The 19,868-nt window shown below is 40.2% G+C and overlaps 1 protein-coding gene across 1 annotated transcript in view; it reads left to right on the forward strand.

The window, feature by feature from the left end:
- LOC308405867 (nectin-2) overlaps positions 1–6,737 on the forward strand; it is a 94,786-nt gene extending 88,049 nt beyond the window's left edge. The window contains exons 7-10 of the mRNA XM_080896640.1: positions 3,425–3,557; positions 3,752–3,818; positions 3,955–4,026; positions 5,212–6,737. Of these exons, the coding sequence (XP_080752766.1) occupies positions 3,425–3,557; positions 3,752–3,818; positions 3,955–4,026; positions 5,212–5,430 (491 nt within the window). The 3' untranslated portion in view covers positions 5,431–6,737. The remainder of the gene's footprint in view (positions 1–3,424; positions 3,558–3,751; positions 3,819–3,954; positions 4,027–5,211) is intronic.
- The last annotated feature ends 13,131 nt before the right edge of the window (positions 6,738–19,868 follow it).

Genomic DNA, 19,868 nt, shown 5'->3' on the forward strand with positions numbered 1-19,868 from the left:
CTTACAGCCTTGTAGTACACGAGTTCTAATTAATGGTAATGTTGTTAAGTCAGTTGTTCCCAAACTGAGAGGTGGGACTCGTTGAAAACAAATAGGAGGAGAAATATTAGAGTGGGGGGAGCGCACAGATCGTTGCACAAAAATATTTCTGGCCTTTTTAAAAAAAAAGTTTATTTATTTGTCAGGGACCATGAACAAAAACATTAATCTCAGAGGAGAAGGGATACATTGTGCCGGATTTAGCTACCAGCTAATTTCCATCTGCAAGTCTCCAAGTCTCCAGGCAGGTAGACACGATGCTAAATCTGAAATACAAATCATGTCCAAGGTACTAGATACAAATTAGCGTGATATGATGAAGCATCCGCACGCAGCTCAACAACCCCCTGGCCCTACTCCCATCCCACAAACACACATCATACAACACTCACACATATATCCAACACCCAGACTAACCCATCAGTGTACATGCATATTATAACAATCAAGCTGCTATAGAGGTTTTAAAAACGCTTCATCTAATCAATGTTGAGTCTTTGACGCTTGTTTTCAGCCTTGAATAAATTACAGGGTCACTGACTTTACTATTCCCGCCGCTCTTAGCTGCTTCGTAGCCAATGCCTTCTTCTCACATCTATTTATTGGCTCTGAGCAGCTGCCAGACAGCAAGTGAGAACACCAGGAGGTTACCATCCCAGAAACAGAACAACACAAGTATAATGACAATTGTTGTTTTTTCTTTTTTCAGTTTGAACAACTTGTTCTCTTTCATTTTAATCTAAAACACCCCTTAACCTCCATTTTTCCATATTTGTATGCATGCTCCTGCAGTAGGCAGCTTCTAGTCTAGAAGCTTAAATAATAGTTTTATGGTGGCTGAGGTTTGGGTAGGTTTAGATCTTTCTCCTATCATGATTTCTATGGCTGCTCATGTGCTTTGTTACTTTAGCATAAACGCATGTTGTGCTGAGACAATTGTTTTGATATTTCACAACATTATGAAAATTGAAAATTAACTGTGGGTCATAATTTTTGTTGTTGTTGTTGTTGTAGTAATAGCAATCTCAAAATAAAATATGAGAGCCACAGGTGCTGATTGGTTGGTTGATTTGTTTGTTTGTTTGTTTGTTTTCTATGAGAGTGTAGCCATAGCACCCTCCAAAAGTATGACAAGAGCAAGACCAATTAATCTGTCCATCAAGCCTACGACCCACAGACACTGATTATGCCTTTCAAGGGGATCTTTCAGTAGTGCAGTAGTTCCCTTCAGGGGGTGAAATATGTATTCGGTTGGTTTTAAGATCTGGTGATTGACTGGTCTTGTCTTAAACCTTTAATTTGTTAACCCTAATGAAGTTTTGAGTTGAGGCGGCAGCATGTTTTGGATCACTGTCTTGCTGCAAAATAAAGTTTCTCCTGATTCATTTGGATGCATTTCTCTGTAAACTGACAGACAAAATGACAAATGTAAACTTTTACATTTATTCTGCTGCTACCATCATCAATACAAATGATTGAGCCTCTTCCGGAGGCTGTTGCATTTAATGGTGGTGGAAAAAGATCCCAGATGGAGACTCGTGGGTATGCAGGGATTTTATGAAACCAACTCTTTATTGAAGGCAATCTGAATCAACAGGAAACACTGGAAACTAAGGAAACTACAGAAATCATAATGCTAGGCTACAGGGAACTATTGGAAACCAAGGACCACAGAAAAAAAGGCAAAAGAAACAGGTGACGAGACAAAAGGCTACAGAGAGGAATAGGTTATAAACACACACGAGGTAAAGTAACCATCACATCACATACAGCGGAAATTTACTGGGGAAAATACAACTACAAGGCTACCAAAATAAAATGGGGAAATAAGTAAATAGGGACTATATATAAATATACGGGTCGCAGTGAGGAAGCATAGAGGAACATAAACTCGGTATTAACTGTAAGAACAGCACAAAGTACGATTAAAATAATCTAGGAACATTAACCACTTCTAAACGGAAAACAAATAAAGAAATGGTAAAGCTCAACATGGTGGGTGAACGGCCATAATCGAAGCGAGCCCAAGCCATGGTTCAACTTCCACCATGCTTCTCAGATGAGCTTGTATGTATGAGCAGATCCCTTTGACCTTTCCATCGCTTTGGTAGAGGTTAATCTCCGTCTCATCGGTCCATAGAAGCTTTGTTGCAGAATTATTGTAACTCATCTCTGTACCTTCTTTACAAATTCCAGTTTCCACTTTCTTTAATCTTGATGAGTGTTTTGCACTGCTGTTCTCAGAGTCTCCTTCACACAGCAGATTGTGATATTTCCATCCCTGCTCGCTGCAGGTCGTTAACAATGTTATGGACTGAGTGGAGTGTTTTTCTGCCATTACTTGTTGTTTTTCCTTGAATTACTGGTTTTCTCAGCTCCAGAATGATCAACTTGACTGGCTTTACTATTCCAATACTTTTTTGTGAGGTGGTGGGGTGTATTTGTGTGTGTGTGTTTGTGCTATGTTAAGCTATCAAGTTGCTTTCATTGACTTAATAGTCATTCAAAAATCATGGAGTGCTAATCTAACACAAAGCCAGAGATTTACTCCTCGTTTTTCTCTTGTAAAATTCTTTACCTGTTTTGTTCTCTTTACAAGCTATTTAAAGGGGCAGTGAGCCCAAATATCAAACCCATCTATATAATTTTGGACAGTCTGGAAAATATCAGCGATAAAAATGTCTGCCTTCTCTTAAATATAATGGAAATAAATAGCACTCACCTTGCAGTACTCAAATTTGGAAAAACTCAGCTGCCGTGTCTCTCTATACAACTCATGACCTGCAGTTTCACGCAGGAACTATTTTTATTGTATCAAACCCCCTTAACCTCATCACTGTGCAGAATAAAGCACTCATCTAGTCATTAGGAGAGGTTCGTGTTCAACACACCGTGACAAGATGTAAACACTGATGCTGTCTGCCCCCCTTCAACTGGGCTGTAATGCTAGTTAGCTGCACACTTCTTTTGATTACTGGATGTAGACTAGAGGTAGAAAATAGTTTGTGCATAAAAAAGACCACAAAAAGATTCTTTAAGTAAATGCTGCTGATTTCTGGAAAGAGACACTGCTGCTGAATTTCACTAGGAGCAATTTGTGGACCCCATAACAAAGTGGTTTTATTTTATTTTATTTCTTTAAGAATAGAAATGTTTTTGGGGTTTTTTTTGCACACACAAGTGGGCAATTAGCAAAAACAAAAAGATGCTAGATGGATAAATAGGAATATAGTCTACTGGGAAAATGTGCAAATTTGATTTGGGGGTGAACAATCTCAATCTCTGGTGCAACTGTTAGAAGGCGGCATTATTGAGAGAAAGAGGGCGTTCATGCCATCTGTAGTCTGGTCTAATCGTATTTGACATATTAATAATATTTTTCCAGAGACCCGTCTTCCAGAGAGGGGGCCTACTACAGGGATCATCATTGGAGCCATCATAGGGGTCATTATACTCATAGCCATCATTGGAACTGTCATTGCCCTGTACCGCAAACGCAAAGCCAAAGTACTTGGAGAGTAAGTATCTCTGTGAGTGACTGAGTTTCACTTCAGTTCACTGTTGCTGATTTCAATGAGTGTTTGCTCTTTTTTTTTTTTTTTTTTTTTTTTTTTTTTGTTATTTGCAAATGATTCCATTAGATGAAATGCCATGCAGCGTGTCTCATGCTTTTGTGAGTCATTAAATGTGTGAATTGTGTGTTTTTGTGCAGTCGTCCACCAAAGTACAAGCCCCCTCCCCCAAATAAGACATTTAATTCCACCAACTCTGCTAACATGGTGAGTCGCTAATTGAAAAGTCCTTGGAAGGACAAAAGTATCACTATCCTGACATCTGTCAGGTCACTCGGCACATATCACAACTAACAGTTTTGTTCTCGTGCTGTATAATGATTGTTTAATTGTGTGTCGACAGCTGCTGAACTCAAGCAATGCCCCAGTGGTCCAAAACGACTTCCACTCCACCCAGAGTCAAGAGCCAGTCACGGTAAGGATGCATGCTGAGTACATATGTGAAAATGACACTTAAATGCATATTTTTCGAGATCCTATCAAAACAGAATCTCCTCAGAGTACTCTCTTTTTTCAGCATCTGTTTTTGGTTTGGTAAAAAAAACAAACCAAAACAAATGTTCAGGACCATTTTAGATAATTGGCTACATAAATCCCAGTTTGATCTCAGGAGCAGTAAAACGAATGCATACATTTTTTAACACGGTTGCAGTAAAACCACTGCATTTGAAAAGCAGATGATAAACAGCCTGAGATGTCCCAAGAAAAATATGTTCAATGTATTTAGTGTACTCAGTCATTGCATGCACATTGTACTTTACAACAATCAAACAGCAATTGTATTTTTTCTTTGTAAAACTTATTGCAATTATTGCACTTTCAAATAAATAGTGTAAGGTACAAACCCCTTAGTGATGTTATTGTGCAGATTAACTGCATTATTATAGCTAAGTGGTTAAAATCATCAACAGATAACAAAAATGATATAAATATTAATAAATCAATAATGATATTTTAAAATGATCATTTTTATGATTCTGAAAAATGTTTTTTCACAAAATTAGTATGTTTATTTTCAATATTTCCAATATATTTTGGTTATTTTCCCCTTTGTAAAACAGTTATCTGGCACAAGATTAGATTTAGATTGTTGTGCAGCTCCGATAATTAATCTGTAATAGTTCACAGGGCTGCACATGAGCAGCCTGTTTAATTCACTGATTTTATTTCTGTTTAAATATTCTGACTTCCTGGGCTCCCCACCCCACCCTTCCTACCCCTGCTTTGTTTTTGCTTCCTCCTGTGCCACCCTAAAATCCTGTATATGCCTCTGATACTTGTGATAAGCTTTTGGTCCCCAGTTATTATTAACTAGAAGACTAGAGGTGAAACACTTGCTATGCTGGTTTTGATCAATGCCATAAAAACCTGTTATTTTTATCGTTGCTGGTGATAGTCTGGTTTTCTGGAAAGTATTTATTATCTGAAAGAACTGAAAGAAATCTCATTGATGATGCTATCTGAGTCTAACTTAATGTTTCATCTTTTTTAGAAGGTGATGATAGAAACCACCTCCTATTTCACTAATACAAATACATACTCGGTAAACTCTCGTAATTCGTAGTTGTATGATATGCTTATCTTTCCTTATTGTTGGCAGGACCTGGATGCCTATCAAGATGAGGATGACGATTATGACAACGGTGGTTTAAACAACAGAATGCATTACGTGTCTGGTGCCCCCTCTGGCTGGGATGATCCAGGGAATAATGAGGTCCTTCCTCCTTATCTGCACGTAGACGTTGACCGCCAGGACTACCACCCCGTCCCCAACATCAGCCGTGGTGAAAGCTTCGTGTCGTCTGCCATGTTTGTGTGAGGGCTGTCAAAAGCCACAGAAAGTTGCTAATGTGTGTAAATATGAGCGTATGCGAATGATTGAATGAATGAATTCCTATTTCTGTAGGTACGTGGGAATGTGAACATTTGATGCTTTAATTGTGAATTTTCAGGTTACAGGTAGTCTTTATTGTGACGCAATCACGTCCAGCCTTGTGTTGCTGGTTGCAAACGTCCATCAACTTGAGCCAGCAAGACACAAACTGTCGCCAGTGCACACAGCTGTAGAGCACAGCTGCAGGAATGTAATGAGATTTTTATTCTTAAACTGTACATAAAGCAAACGCTGTTGTTGTTTTTTCATATTCAGCTCATGAACACTGTTGAAAGGAGCAGATGTTGATACTGAATCTGTTTGCATTGCTGTCATACATATTTTACTGAGGCGGCATGGTTAAAAGAAGCACAGTATGTGGGTTTTTACGCGATACCTCTGTTTAGTCTTATGTCTCACGTTGTTGGTTTCAGTCTCAATAAAACAGGCGCCCCGCGGAGAAGCAATTAGCAGCAGTTAATCAGGTGGTGCTTAGAAGACACCAGCAGACCGTGACGACATTAGGTTTTAAACTGCAGTCAGTGGGGGTTTACTGCTGCTGCAGCACTTTATGTTTTGATTTAAATATTTTCTTTTTACCGACTTTTTTCTTTCTTATTTTTTGTGCATCTGGATTTTGCCTTTCTTTTGCAAATGTAATGTCATTCATCTCCTTTGGAATCAAACTGAGAGTGATCCTTTCTTTTCTTTCTTTTTTTTTTTAAAGTGGATCCATCCCTCAATATTTAAACCATAGCTTTTCTCAGCACTGGCAGTGCAATATGAGGGATATTTCTTACTAAAAAATGAAGAACCAAAAATGCATTTTGTACCTATTTTTATTAGTCGTAGCATCATAATATAAACTAGCATGCTGAATTTGGTTGAGGGCAAATCTGGATTATGTCTATGAAGTCTACATTGTTTATCTCTCTAATGGAGGATTAAATTATGAAGTTGAAACAGAGGTTTGCAAAGAGCCTGTTTGTATTCTCATATCGCCGTCCATTATCAGGCTCAAGGGTTAAAAAGGTCAATTGTGCTTAGTCAGAATATGTCTCTTTGTGTTGGTGCCAACCAGGGGTTTATTTTATTTAACCGACTTTTGTTAAAATTGAAGTACTTTCTGAAATAAAGTTGGCTTAAATCTGTTTTACTCCTTTTTGCATTGTATTATCTCAGTCATTCTGACTGTTTTTCCATTTAATAAAGTAAACGGTAAACTCTGATCTTATTAAAAAACATAAATTTGACTTTGTGGTGTTGGTCTTCATTGCAAACAATTCATTCTATTGCCCTCAGTTGTTGTTCCTCCATTTCACCAGATGGGAGCAGTGTGGACTGAAAATCCCTGAGTGTTTAGCACAGCAGAGGGAGTCTTGATTCCCACCTGCTAATGTGTAATCCAAATAATACAGATATTGTACTGGGGAGTGCTTCAGCTTTGATTGAATACTGTCACTTTGTAGCATTTACGAGTGAATGATGGGTGGAGTGTGGGGCAAACTGAAGCTGCAATACCAGCAGATTTCCATTTAAGGACTGCAGCAAGCTCTAGCTCACCTGATACGGTGGTAGGCACACTCTGTGCTTCCCCCCCCCCCCCCCCCCCTCTTGTCTGACTCATCTCTTTCTATCTCCAGCTGTATTCCCTCCAATCCTGTATTTAAACTCTACGTGCACTGTTACCTAAGAGCATCGTTTTTGGATCCGCATGGTTCACTTGCAGCACTGTGACTACACCAAAAGGGGCCAAATATGTGTTCCAACTGACTATAAGGATTACATGCATCACTTTCGTACACCACTGACTCATATGTATAAACTACTTGTGTCTTGCAGCTTATCTGTATTAATTGGCACGGTGTGCAGCAGTGTCCTGACTGAGCGGGTCTGCTGCAGATTAGCCTGAGGTGCTGCAGATGAAGGTGAGGCCTGACTAGCACTCACCATGACTCTGCAATCTGTTCCCTGCCTGAAATTCTGATCACACAGGTACATGGTGATTCTAGGAAGTACTCTGTGTATAATGGGATTACTCCCGACATAATATATTCTTTTTCGGAGGGCCATTCAAAACTTAACGTCAAGGTCAGCTCACTCTGCAGAAGCAGTGAAAGCTCAAGTGGTACCTGGGATTTTATTGTGTGCTAGCAGGGTTCTCATAACTAGACTTCGTGAACTGGCATTTAGGTAATGAGTGAAGAAGGCAGAGAATAAACCTTCCATGCCTTCAGTGCTGCTAAGCTGGTTAAAAATAGAGGCAGAAGAGAGGGATTGAAAGAATCGGGGTGGACAGAGAAGATGGGGGGGGGGGAGGAGACTACTAATTTGACTCCCAGTAAAGTAGGTAAGCAGGGAATTACCGGGTGACCTTGGCTGCGAAGTAAAGCAAATGTGTGGCAAGATGTTAAAGGCTCAGAAAGAAACTCACTTCATGCAGCTACAGTGATCCTGAGTGCTCTTTGCAAGCCACCAGCTGCCTCATCCGATGGACAAACACTGCCTGGGCTCATCATGTGCATGACAATGATGAGCATGTTTGGTTGCATGCTGATAGCTTGGTTGGTGAGTAAAGACACATTTATAAGTACAGGCCTGACAGGGATTACTCACAGAACATCTTGAAGGATCTTGAGTATCTATTTTAGGAGTGCAGATTAAAGCTAGCAGTAGCATTTAAGCAGCAGACTGAAAGGAAAAGATCATAAAAGAGGAAAGAGATTTGATTTAGTCCTGCTACTTAGAACTGAACCTTAAAGCAGCTACAGGAGAATGAAATGAAACGAGCTCCCCATCTCCATGTGCACAGGATCTGTGCTCATATGTTATCAACAGTAAAAACTAAAGGCCATGTGAGCAAGTTTTTCAAGTACATTATACCTGAAAAGTCCTGTCTTTTCAAAAGAAAACTTCCAGGAATTATCTTGAGAAGCCTACAACCCCCCCCCCCCCCCCCCCCCCCCAAAAAAAAAAAATTCCTCATCTGTTCCCATTTCTCTCTCCAGCTTTCACTCTTATATTTTTCCCCATTCTAAACGCCTTCACTTCTCAATTCTGTAAACACCAGGCCAGAAGAACACGATGTCTGAGGAGAGAGCAAGAGGGCGAGGGAGGATTCAACACCGGCCCCGTGGTGAGTGACACTGTCGAGACGCCTGCGCAAAAGGGAAGGCATGTGAGTCAAGAGGGGAGTGGAAAGAGGGAGAAACTGATAGAGAGGGTGATGTAGATAAGGGGCACAGGCCGTGAAAGAGAAAGAGGAGCTTTGGAGGATTAACGGGGGAGCTGAATTTGGAGGGCAGACGAGGCCAGCAGACAGCAGCTGGGGGAGGCCTGGATCACATCAGATTGGTTCAAATTTTAACTTTGTTTCGCAGATGGACTTCCTTTGAACCCACAGACAGGGTTATTGAAATGGTTTAGTTACATGCTTTACTATTAAAAAAACGTATGTGAATCTGTGAACGTTCAAGAAAAAAAATGACCAGTGACAGATTGATCTTGAAGAAAATGTATTAACCTTAAAAGACATTTAATGCAGGGTCAAGTGAGACTATAAATAATTCCCCAAAGATTGTAGGTGCTGCAGTGTCGAGTGACCAGATTATCTGATTGGCTGGTTGTTGCTGTTCCACACATGCTTTGTATCAGGAAAAACAAAAGCCTTCTGATTGTAACAACTGGAGGCTGTTATTTTTGCTTTAATCTTCCTGTAAGGCTACAAAAGATTGTCACAGATTTGAACCAATTATTGTGGACAAATTAATTAATGGCAACAATGTTATCACAACATCTGTATTGTCTTTACAGGCAAATGAGCTGTCTGCATGCATGGCTGTCCAAAAAGCATGAAAAAGAACAACTAGTCAGATATTTACAATAATATATGATATGTGCATTAAGACAATATGCACGTGTGTATTACCATCATTTATAAATATCATATAGTAACACTGGTCCTGGACCAGTCTACATAGTGACATGAATCACAACTCATTTGTGGACTGTTCAGCTTTTATTGTGATAGGAGAAAACAGGAAAGCTGGATGTATAATAATATAATAAAAATAATGCTGGATGTAGTAAATATGATACAAATTAAAACCCATATATGCAAATTCATATTTAATCTTTTTTATTTATTTTATCTGCCAGGAGGTTCAATAAACACTTCATTTTTCAAAACAAATAAAAAAAATAGAAAATTATGGAAATTATTTCATGCTTCGGGCTTAGAGACCTAGAAAAACCAAACAATGTTCTTCCAAATGAAAGTATCTGTATTTAGAAAAGCTTACTGTGCTCACCGAGGCAGTAACATGTCAGCAACACTTGAAAGAAACAATAAAACACTGTATGAATATGTGTGAGTGGAGGGGTGTATCTCGTACAGAGAAAAATAGTAGCAGTAACCTCAATATTGCCCATTGTACATTGGGTGAATAGACTCTCTGTGTGCGATATGTGCAACTGTGTTTCCTGGGGAAGTCCTGATCTCTAACGGTTAAACAGTGGTTCCCTTCACTCTGTACTTACTGAATGTCTCCCTTTAACTGTCACCACATTTTTTCATTTAAATAGGTGGGATGTCCAACATGCCCTTTAAATATCTCCCCGAGTGAGCTCAAGTCTCCCTGCTTCTCTTATGCTTTTCCATGAATGATGTTATCATGTCATAAGTACTTACTCAGTTATTATCAGCAATGAGCTGTTGACAGGATGTTATCCAGCCTCTGCTAAAATATTTAGTATGTGAGAGTGATGCATTGAGAAGTGGCTGTTACACTACACATTCATCTGAGCCTCACTGCTGATCTGTAGCTCTGTCCTCATGACACGTCTTTCCCCTCCTTTCATATTTTGTCTTTTTATTGATCCTTTATCTATGTATCTATTTATTTTTTCCTTGTGTAAACTGAAGAAATATTCATTTTCAACAAGCCTAGCAACACAAGAGTCCTCCTCTTATGCAGGTGATATTATGTTGAGTCCCAGCTCTGGTCCAATCAAACAGGGGCGGGTTTCCTCTCTCCAATCGCAGCCGTTCGGCCTGCACTGCAGCTGCAGGCGGGACGGTGGGTGTGCACGGACGTGCATGTTCTCTTTATCTAAAGCAGGTGCTCCACCTGGATAAGATGAGGGCGAGAGACAGAGCAGAGAGAGAGAAAAGTCACGTTTTATTGGCTTTATTCGATATAGAAGGAAGTCCTTTGGCATATCTGAATATGTTACGATAAGCTTCACTCAGCAGGATGAGATGAGAAAGGCCTTCAGCCTTTAGGTTAAAACTACAACTAAAAGTGTCAATCACAAGTGATGATGCCACGAACACTGCTGACATTTAATGATTTATGGTTAATCAGATGATTCTCCATGAATGACAAGTTAGATGTGGAAAAAATTTTATAAGTTGCTGCATAAATTAAACAATGGATCACTTGTATCCAGATGCTCTCTGTAAAGGCTTCGTAAGTAGTAACTAATAGCTTTAATAATGCTTACTAGATAATGCGCTCCTCTTTAAGGATTGAGGTTCTTTCCTTACATCAAGAATTAATATCTACAACAAAGCATCTTCTACAGGAACAGTGTTTGTCACAGCCTTTGTGTAACTGACGTGTTGAGGTTTGTCAGTCTTTAGATTTTCCAAAGTTTTATTTGCTAATACAATGTTTATTAATGACATTAATTATGGGGTTTCCATTTACCACATAAATGTATGCAGACTCTGGGAAGTGCCCTTTATTCTGTGTTATATAACTCCCTCTGCTGTGTAATATTTTTCTAAAATGTCATCAAGTCTTCAGTAACAAATGCTAGAAATAAATCTCCAGTAAGAAATTCTAAAAAAGGCTCTGCAGCAAAGCTCAAGCTTATTTGAAAAACTAGCGCTTGTGTCATAAAGCAATTAAAGGTTTTGAAGTGCGCGACTCAAATGTTGTTGTTATCAGAGAAAATGTGAATCATCAGTATACATGAATATACTGTCATGAAATACTTTATGGAGGGTTCTTATCAGAAAAATGACACTTGTAAATTGTTTGCAGTGACAACTTTAAGTGTAAAGTTGAATTTGATCCTTTCCTGTGCTCTACCTAACCTTCATAATGGTATTGTAGTTTTTTACTGACATCTTTAGCCCCCAATTTTTTACTTTCAAGCCACCTGCTTGACACCCGCCAGGTCACTGGTAACCTCAACTTGGCTTAAAGGTACGGTTAGGTTTTGGTTAACTCTGTTTGCTGAATTTGTTTTAGAGGTGGCTTTATAAAGTTTCTGAAAATGTTTCGATTTAGCATGAGGTTTAACAAAACTGCCCAGTGGAGTGCTTTAGCGCAGGAGCAGGATGCCATCTACCAATTCAGCGGCTGGTTGGACGATCCCTGGGTGTTTTAGTCTGCATGCCAAAATATCCCTCTCGATCTGTTCATGTTCAGCTGAGTTAATAAACTCCACTAAACTAACCAAGAATCTGCCCATAGCTCAGACAGGTAAGCAATGATGGGCAGATGATTGGCAGATGTTCAGAGCTTAAGGTCCTTGTGCTTCTTGGATACAAACAACAGCTTGTCATTATGGTAAGTTGCAGTGAATTGGGCTATCACAGCACTTGAGTGATTCTTTGCATAGTCTAGATTATCTGAGGCTTGATTAAACATACTCATTAAACCATTCATGAGCTCTCATTGTCTCCATCTAAATTTTTAATGTGTCTGTAGTTTATTAAGACATCTTTCAATTTATTATCTTTTTAAATCATCAAGACAAAAGCTCCTTGAAGCACACAAAAACAAAGCTTGTACTTAGACATAAATAAGAGTTGGCTGTTTAAATAAAATGAACCCACAATAGTTTGGCCTTTCAGTTATGAGTATTATTTACAATAGAGCTACTCCTGCACTGAGACACACTGGCTCCCTAATCAGCCTGGGTTACACTTTGCTTCACTCTATGTTTGACAGAGTGAACGAGTAAAACCAGCCAGTGAAGTCAACACAGCGCAGTGCCAGATGTTTTATTCCCCCGTGATGGCACAACATTTGAACAACTGAGTGCCTCTTGGGTTCTCATCCAGACTCCCTCCCCTTTATCATCCCTAATTTCATTCAATCCAAAATCACATTTCTGGGCAGTCGCGCAACCTTGTCTTCCCATACACATACACACAGACACACTAATACATTCAAATGGCTGCCAGGGAAATACTTGAATAATGACACATGAATGGCTAAACCGCTCATTCAGTCAGAGGAAACAAGCCTTGATTTAGCAGCACAACATGTTAGCATGTGCGAGCTGACATGACATAATCTAATGAATCATGATTTATTTGAGGGTTAGAGCTACTTACGTTGATGAGGTGTGCGTTTGTGTGTGTATGTGTGTGTCCCTATTAGCCTGCCAGGGTGTGTCCAGATGTTCGTGTCAATTTGATCAAGCCCGCAGCCATGCCCGAAGTACTCCATAATCCTCATGGAAACAGATTACCAGGGCTTGAATTTATCAATATAATCCTCAAGCACAGTTAGCTCCAAAGAACACAAAGACATCTATCCCATTATATTCATATATTGATCTCGATCTTATCTTGCTGCAGAGATTGTTACTGGAATTTCAATGTGGGCTGTATGCCATTATCTGCTGCTGAAAGCATGTTTGACACAATGAAAATCCAACTTTATGATGCATTTTTCCCCTTTAACACATAATATTAAGAAGATGAGATTGAGATTAATAGATCCACACAAACAAAAGTACAAAAGTACTAGAATTTTTAAATCGCTGGTTCCTTGGACAGTATTGTGAAAAAGTCTTGAGCCTTGCCCCCGTCATTTCTCTGTATCTTGCTAAGAAAATAGAAAATAAGTGTTTTGTTTAAACATTTGGGTTTCTTATTATCTTCAGGAATAGCTCTCAAGCCTTCTTGAAGGACATTCAAAGCTGTTCTTTGGATCTCAGCTGCCTTTTGTTCCATTCTTTTTCAAGATGATCCCACACTGCTTCCATAATGTTGGCGTCCTGGCTCTGCAGAAGCCAATTTATGACTAATTGTTTTCCTATCCAGTTATGCTTTTAGTGCATTGGCAGTGTGTTTGGGATCATTATGTTGTTGTTTTTATGTTGAAAAATGTAGCTGTTGCCAATCAGATAATTTCCAGATAGTATTGTATGTTGTAATTTGGTCACCTTTCCATTGAGACCATTTCTGATGAGGCTTCAGTAAACTGCACTTCTCAAGTCCTGTGTCACATCTTTGCAGTGTTTTTTAATTTTATTTTCCTTACTGTTCATCTACTGTAGATATTTTTTAGGTACTGGGTCTGCGGCACACAACACTGGGTCGCAGACCCAGTACCATGACATTGGGAGCTGTTTAGTGAAAATATTATTTTATTTCTATCAGGCTGAGTTATGTTTATGATTCAAAAAAGCCTGGAGATCTATTACTCAATATAAATTTTACAAAATTTCAAGAAAGTCTGAACTTTTGCACAGTACTGTATAAAACCAAAAAATACTTTCTTCCACAAGTTTGCCTCCAAGGGCCACACTGCCCTCTGTGTCTCACCTTGGTCGTCAGTGGATGATGATGACCTCAGATTTGCCACTGTAAAATATCTGTGGAAGTTTAAATGGAAATCTGACAATCCCTTCAGCTTTGCCTGCGGGATAACGTTCCGCTTCACTTGTTTATGCTTGTGTGTGTTTGTGCGCATGTGTGCAGTTAAGTTGCCAACTGCATGTTCTCCTGCGCACTGTCATGCATAACCTTGGGAACTATCCTTCCTCTAAGCATCATGGGATGGACGGGGAATTATCCAATCAGCCGTTAGGGTCACCCCAGTCAAATGACTCTAGAGACTCGCTGCCTCCCACCCCCTACACCACCCTTTTCATCTCCTCTCTCCCCATCACATTAGTCATCGGTTCATACGCACATCCACGCAGAGTGTTTGATGTGTAAATGCGTGCCGAAGACACATACAGTATAACTAGGGCAATTAAAGTCGAGTGTAACTGACGTGTTACAGCTTAAATTAGACTCACCAAGAGCACAGCAGCAAGGGAGGAAGAAAGAAAGAGCAACGTGAAACAGAGTTGAGGATAAAGAAAAAAGAAGGAGTCTGTGGAGGACAAGACAGGTGACATTTAAGGGGAAAAGTGCAAACTTAAGCTCTTTTGCAGCATTAGCATCTGTGTTTCTGCCCAACTGAACACTCCTCCTGCCTGTAAGTGTGTGATTTAATAATTCAGGGTAAATTAACATAACCTAAACAAATTGTCCCAAAACCTGTTTCAAAACGAGTGCTATTTATAGGCATCGAAAAGTCTCAGTGGTTGGAAGACAGCTAAGCTTAAAGGCACAGCTCACCCCAAAGTTAAATATAGACGTTTTTCTTCTGGGCTGTAGTGCTCTTTATCTGTCCTGATCGTTTTGGTGTGTCGTGAATATAATGGAATTAAAGTTGTCTTGTAGCGCCAAAAGGGCCAAAAGACCCAGCAGCAGCATCCCTATTCAGAGATCATAACCTTATCAAATAAATTCAAAAATACTGTGAAGTTAGAACAATTTTTTTTAACAATCGAACCACAATCACAAAAGAAACGTTACTGTTCAGCTCAGGGGGATGTCATTAAAGTTTACATCCTATTTTCCTGTCATGAGGGTGACCTCTGTGAGCCGTGTAGTTTCGCAGGAGGCAATAGTTCCTTCATGGAACTGCACACGTCATGTCTGTTTTTGTGGGTGGAGGTGTGTGTGTGGTGGTGGGGGGATTCATGCTGTATTTTTTTATCTTTGACATGTTTTTCACGCGTCTCCCATTGCCGATGAACTCCGCCGCTGTCACTCCCTTCCCCGTTCCAGCCACAGTCAACAAATCGGCATTCACCCGGCACACGGTGTCATCCATATTGAGATTTTGAGGACTACATGGGAGCATGTTTGTGCTGCTTAAAAGCCTCTCTCTGTGGGCAAATGCATGCACAAACAGACAAAACCGCAGTACCATAAATAAAACATCAGGAAGCCGGGGTCAGAGCACACAGTCAGCCACAACACTGCACTCCTGGACCATTTAGGGTTAAGAGCTTTGCTCAAAGGCAACGTTCTTGAGGAGAAGGTTTGAACATATTGTTGCTCTTGTATTCCCTCTTTTCCAGTTGGTGACATCATGGTTAGTCTAATTTAAGGTCTGGCATGCCTGTTACATTTCTATATCACACAAGCTCTTTCTTGTATATATTATGAATGCCCATTTAGCCTACACATCTTGTGTGGATGCAGACACAAACACACAACCCTACTGAGAGAACAATATCTGAGAGAGTCCATAATGAGTACACGGCAGCCTCTTTCTGTCAAAACCATGCTCGGGATAAGGGCACAGATACACATCCAGTGGACAAGCCTAAGGGACAGAAGACACAGAAGAGCACACACATAGATATGCACACATCTGACACACACTCACAAGACAAATGAACTTCCAAAATTAGCAAGCAGAGTGGAGATGTGTTTCTTTTTCTACAGTATCTTTACCTTTTTATTATATTCGTGTGTACATGTGTATGTGCGTACGAGTGTGTTCATCACTCGATTGGTCCGGTAGGCCACTGTCTGACGCGACCGGGAGCAGCAATAATGAAAACACTGCTGAGGTTGCCTAACTGGCATAGCACTCCATCACACTGACTCATTGGGAACAGCAGCACACACACACATGCTCATGATCCATGCAGAAATATGCTGACATATACAGTCCCACACGTCACTTCATACTCTCTGCTCTTGGTGCCTTTTATGCCATCTGTCTTCTACATGCACGCACGGAGACACACATGCACACGTGCAAACACTCCTTTTCTCACCCGGAACAGAATGAGGACACACACAGCCACACAAAGCAACACATCTGGTTAGACCACAGCACTGCAGTTCCTGCTGCTGACGTACCACACACGCAAGGTCTGGATGCCTTGCTGAGCGCTCTGCAAGCAAACAGCCGTTAGATCTCCGTCAACTGTTGTTAAAACCATATTCACCTCTTTATCCAGCTTCAGGCTATTTTTGTTTCCATAAACTGTATTTTTAAGGAACACTCGAATGTTTCAAAAAACACTTATCGGCTTTCATGCCAAAAGTTACACGACACCATTAAAAGCGCTCCTTGTTTGTATGGTAAATATGAAGTTAAACCAATGAGAAGTCAGCTTAGTGTACACTGTAGGCAGGTGGGAACATCTCACTCAGCTTTATACCTAGTTAACAAAATCTGCCCGCCTACAGATCGGGATTATATTCTGAACTACTTATAGGAACTGCACCTGGCCAAGAAAAAGTACGGTGCAAAATATCCCATCTGGCCCTCCTTATAGTTATATTTTTTATGCATTAAACTTATTTGTTTTGTTTTTTAACATGTCAGTGTCAGCTGCTCTGTTTCCAGTCTTCATCTTTAGCCAAGCCAGTACTCTCCTGGCTTCGTCATCATAATTACTATAAGACTGAGTGGTATCGATCTCATCATCTATTGTTCTCATACTGTCAGTAAGCATACAGCACAGATTTCCATTTTCTTGGCAAACAGTTCTGGGAGACCGTTTATTCAACCTTAATCACATTTTTGTGCCCGTATTATTACTACCTCTAAATGTGAGCCTTATTCTTATTCTCCTCTTTCATCCCTTTCAGAGAAACTCTTGTGCAATAAGAGTGTGGCGTGCTGTCAATTTAATCTGGATGGGGTGACGTCTGCATGTCTGCCTCAGAGGGAGAGAAAGACAGAGGTGGAGTTAGGCAGAACTACGCAGCTGAACTTTTAATCCTCTTAGTGTCCTCAACTATCTATCTCTCATTCATCTGTCTTCTGTCTGTCTGCAACTAACCACTCTTCTACTTATTGTATCCATCTGCCTATTTCATGTAGCGCTAAATTACCTCTGAGGTTGAGATGAATACATTTCATTTTCTTTCTTGCTCTCTTTTGCTCGCTTCCTGCCTCATCCGTGACTCAGCCCCTCTTTCCTCCCTCCTTTATCCGGCTCCTCTATGTGCTCTTCCCTCTTTACCCTCTCCATCTCTTGGGCCCCCTGCAAGGTCGTTCCCAAGGACGGCCTGCTCCCAGCATCCCCTGCCTGATAGGCCGATAGGTATTAAAGGACCGCTTCCCCTGGCGGAGCACATGGCTCAACTACAGCTCTGCTATAACGCTGTCATCATTCCCATCACTCCCGAGGCTGTTTACTGTACTTCCTTCTTGCACATACACACACGTGCCAGCTCACACGCATCAGTGAATCCAAAGGCACAGCTAACACAAGATGCTGACAGTATATTATGCTCGCATTCATACGCTAGCCGGATTCTTAAATCAGGTGGGGGCTGCTTGCTACTCCACACGACAGGCCACTTATCAGAGTGACAAAGGATGCATGCCTGCAAATACACCGATGCACACAGGCAATGAAAGAAAAGTACTTGACCCATGCTGACAGATAGCCAGCACTGTCTGAACTAAGCAAACCTTTTCCTTTACTATAACCTAGTGTGACACAATACAAGCGCAGCAGACCTGAAAAATACAAAGCGAACAGCTTTAAAGCAGCTTGAGCGGTGAGACAGTCAGCAATTTGGCCTCCATGGACGACAAATTCGGTCTAATGTGCTGTCTGGAATAGAAAGAGGATAAAAAATCTAAATTATTACAGTTGAGCTGTGAAGGATTCCTAAAAAATGACTGCACCACTCATCTGCTAATCTGCTGAATAATCATAGTTTTTAAAAGCCATTTTTAAAAGTGGTGACCTCATTTATGAGCCAAATTGACACTTTGTGGCATTAAATACAGAAGTCCTGTGCTTTGTTATATCTCATTCAAAAAACAAAAATTGATATCAGAACCTGGCCGACCATAGAAAGCTTGGCAAGTCAAAGCAGTCTCCTGGAGAGTAGAGGATAAACAGCACTGATGGTAAATTTCAATGCCAAACTATTGGCAGTCTCCAGAGTTCCCACATTTGTTTGGGGCAGGATCATTATTATGTGTGACAGATGCTGGGAATATAGGGAATGACTCCATAAATCCAATTTAGATTTTTAGCCTGTTTGGACTTCTTCTTTGAAATTACACCAGTTTTTTATTTCATTCTATTGTGTCACATAGTCAATGAAAACACTTCACAGTGTGCGCGTTTTGTCTCATCAGTCAAGAGAATATTTTCCCAAAAGTCTTGGAGATTATTGAGAAGTTTTCTGGCAAATGTCAAACAGTTTTTGTCTAGTTTCTTTCTTGTTGTTGAAACATGAACTCTCACCTTAACTAAGGCAAGTGAGGCCTGGAGGTCTTTAGATGTTGTTCTGGGTTCTTTGTGACTTCCTGGGTGAGTCATCAGTGCGCTCTTGGAGTGACTCCTGGGAAGGTTCACTACTGTCCCAAGTTTTCTCCATTTGTGGATTATAGTTCACGAGATTCCCTTTAGAAATGACTTTGTAACCTTCTCAAGACAGATAGATATCAGTGACACTACATCAAAGCAGTATGTATTGCTTTTTGAGATCTGTTAGCTTACTTCATTTTGTCAGACAGCTTCTATCTAAGGGATTTCTTGATTCAACATGTCTGGGAGTAAACATGCCTGGGTGTGGCTAGTGAGTTTAGTTTCATTAGCCAAACCCAGGCTTGATATGAACTCAGCTTTTCAAAAAAATGTGGTTAATAACAATTAATCCATGATTTAACAGGAGGGACAATTACTTTGGACCAGTTTCCTCTTTCGAGGTTTCATGTTTTAAGTTAATTCTGATTAAGATAAGGTGAGGGGCTCCCTTTTGTAACTTAATATTTACCTTAGAAAGCCAGCGTTGTATCAGCCTTTTCAATCAACTCAACAGTAAATAGTTTTTCTCAAAACTGCAAATCCACAAATGTGTTTTACACATCTATGAGGATGTTTTAACTCCATCAGGCCTTTCTCTTTACCACTCATACAGTTTAGGGCGTCTGGATCTTATCCAGGCTGAGATGTACATTGGTAAACCCTGTGAAGGTTGCCAGCCGGAGACAGACAACAGACAACAGTGATAACCACTGCACCAGCATGGTGGCTGTCACATAATTGATACCATCATCAGCACAAGTTTCACATTATGTTTCTTAACTACTGCTGCTTGGGATTGAATTAATTATGAATGTGCGCAGGCTGCACACTGTCAACATATTACTCAGTCTGCTATTAATTTTGTTGATCGCTTTATCACATTCTTAAGTTTCATTATGGTATGCAGAAGAGTTTAGTAAAATCATGGCAATCATAGTAAAATCACTTGCTTTTAAAAAATAAAATCAGGATTTTACTGTGAGACATGAGTTTTAAAAGGA

Source organism: Rhamphochromis sp. 'chilingali', assembly GCF_963969265.1.
Source record: "Rhamphochromis sp. 'chilingali' genome assembly, chromosome: 11".
Lineage (NCBI taxonomy): Eukaryota > Metazoa > Chordata > Actinopteri > Cichliformes > Cichlidae > Rhamphochromis > Rhamphochromis sp. 'chilingali'.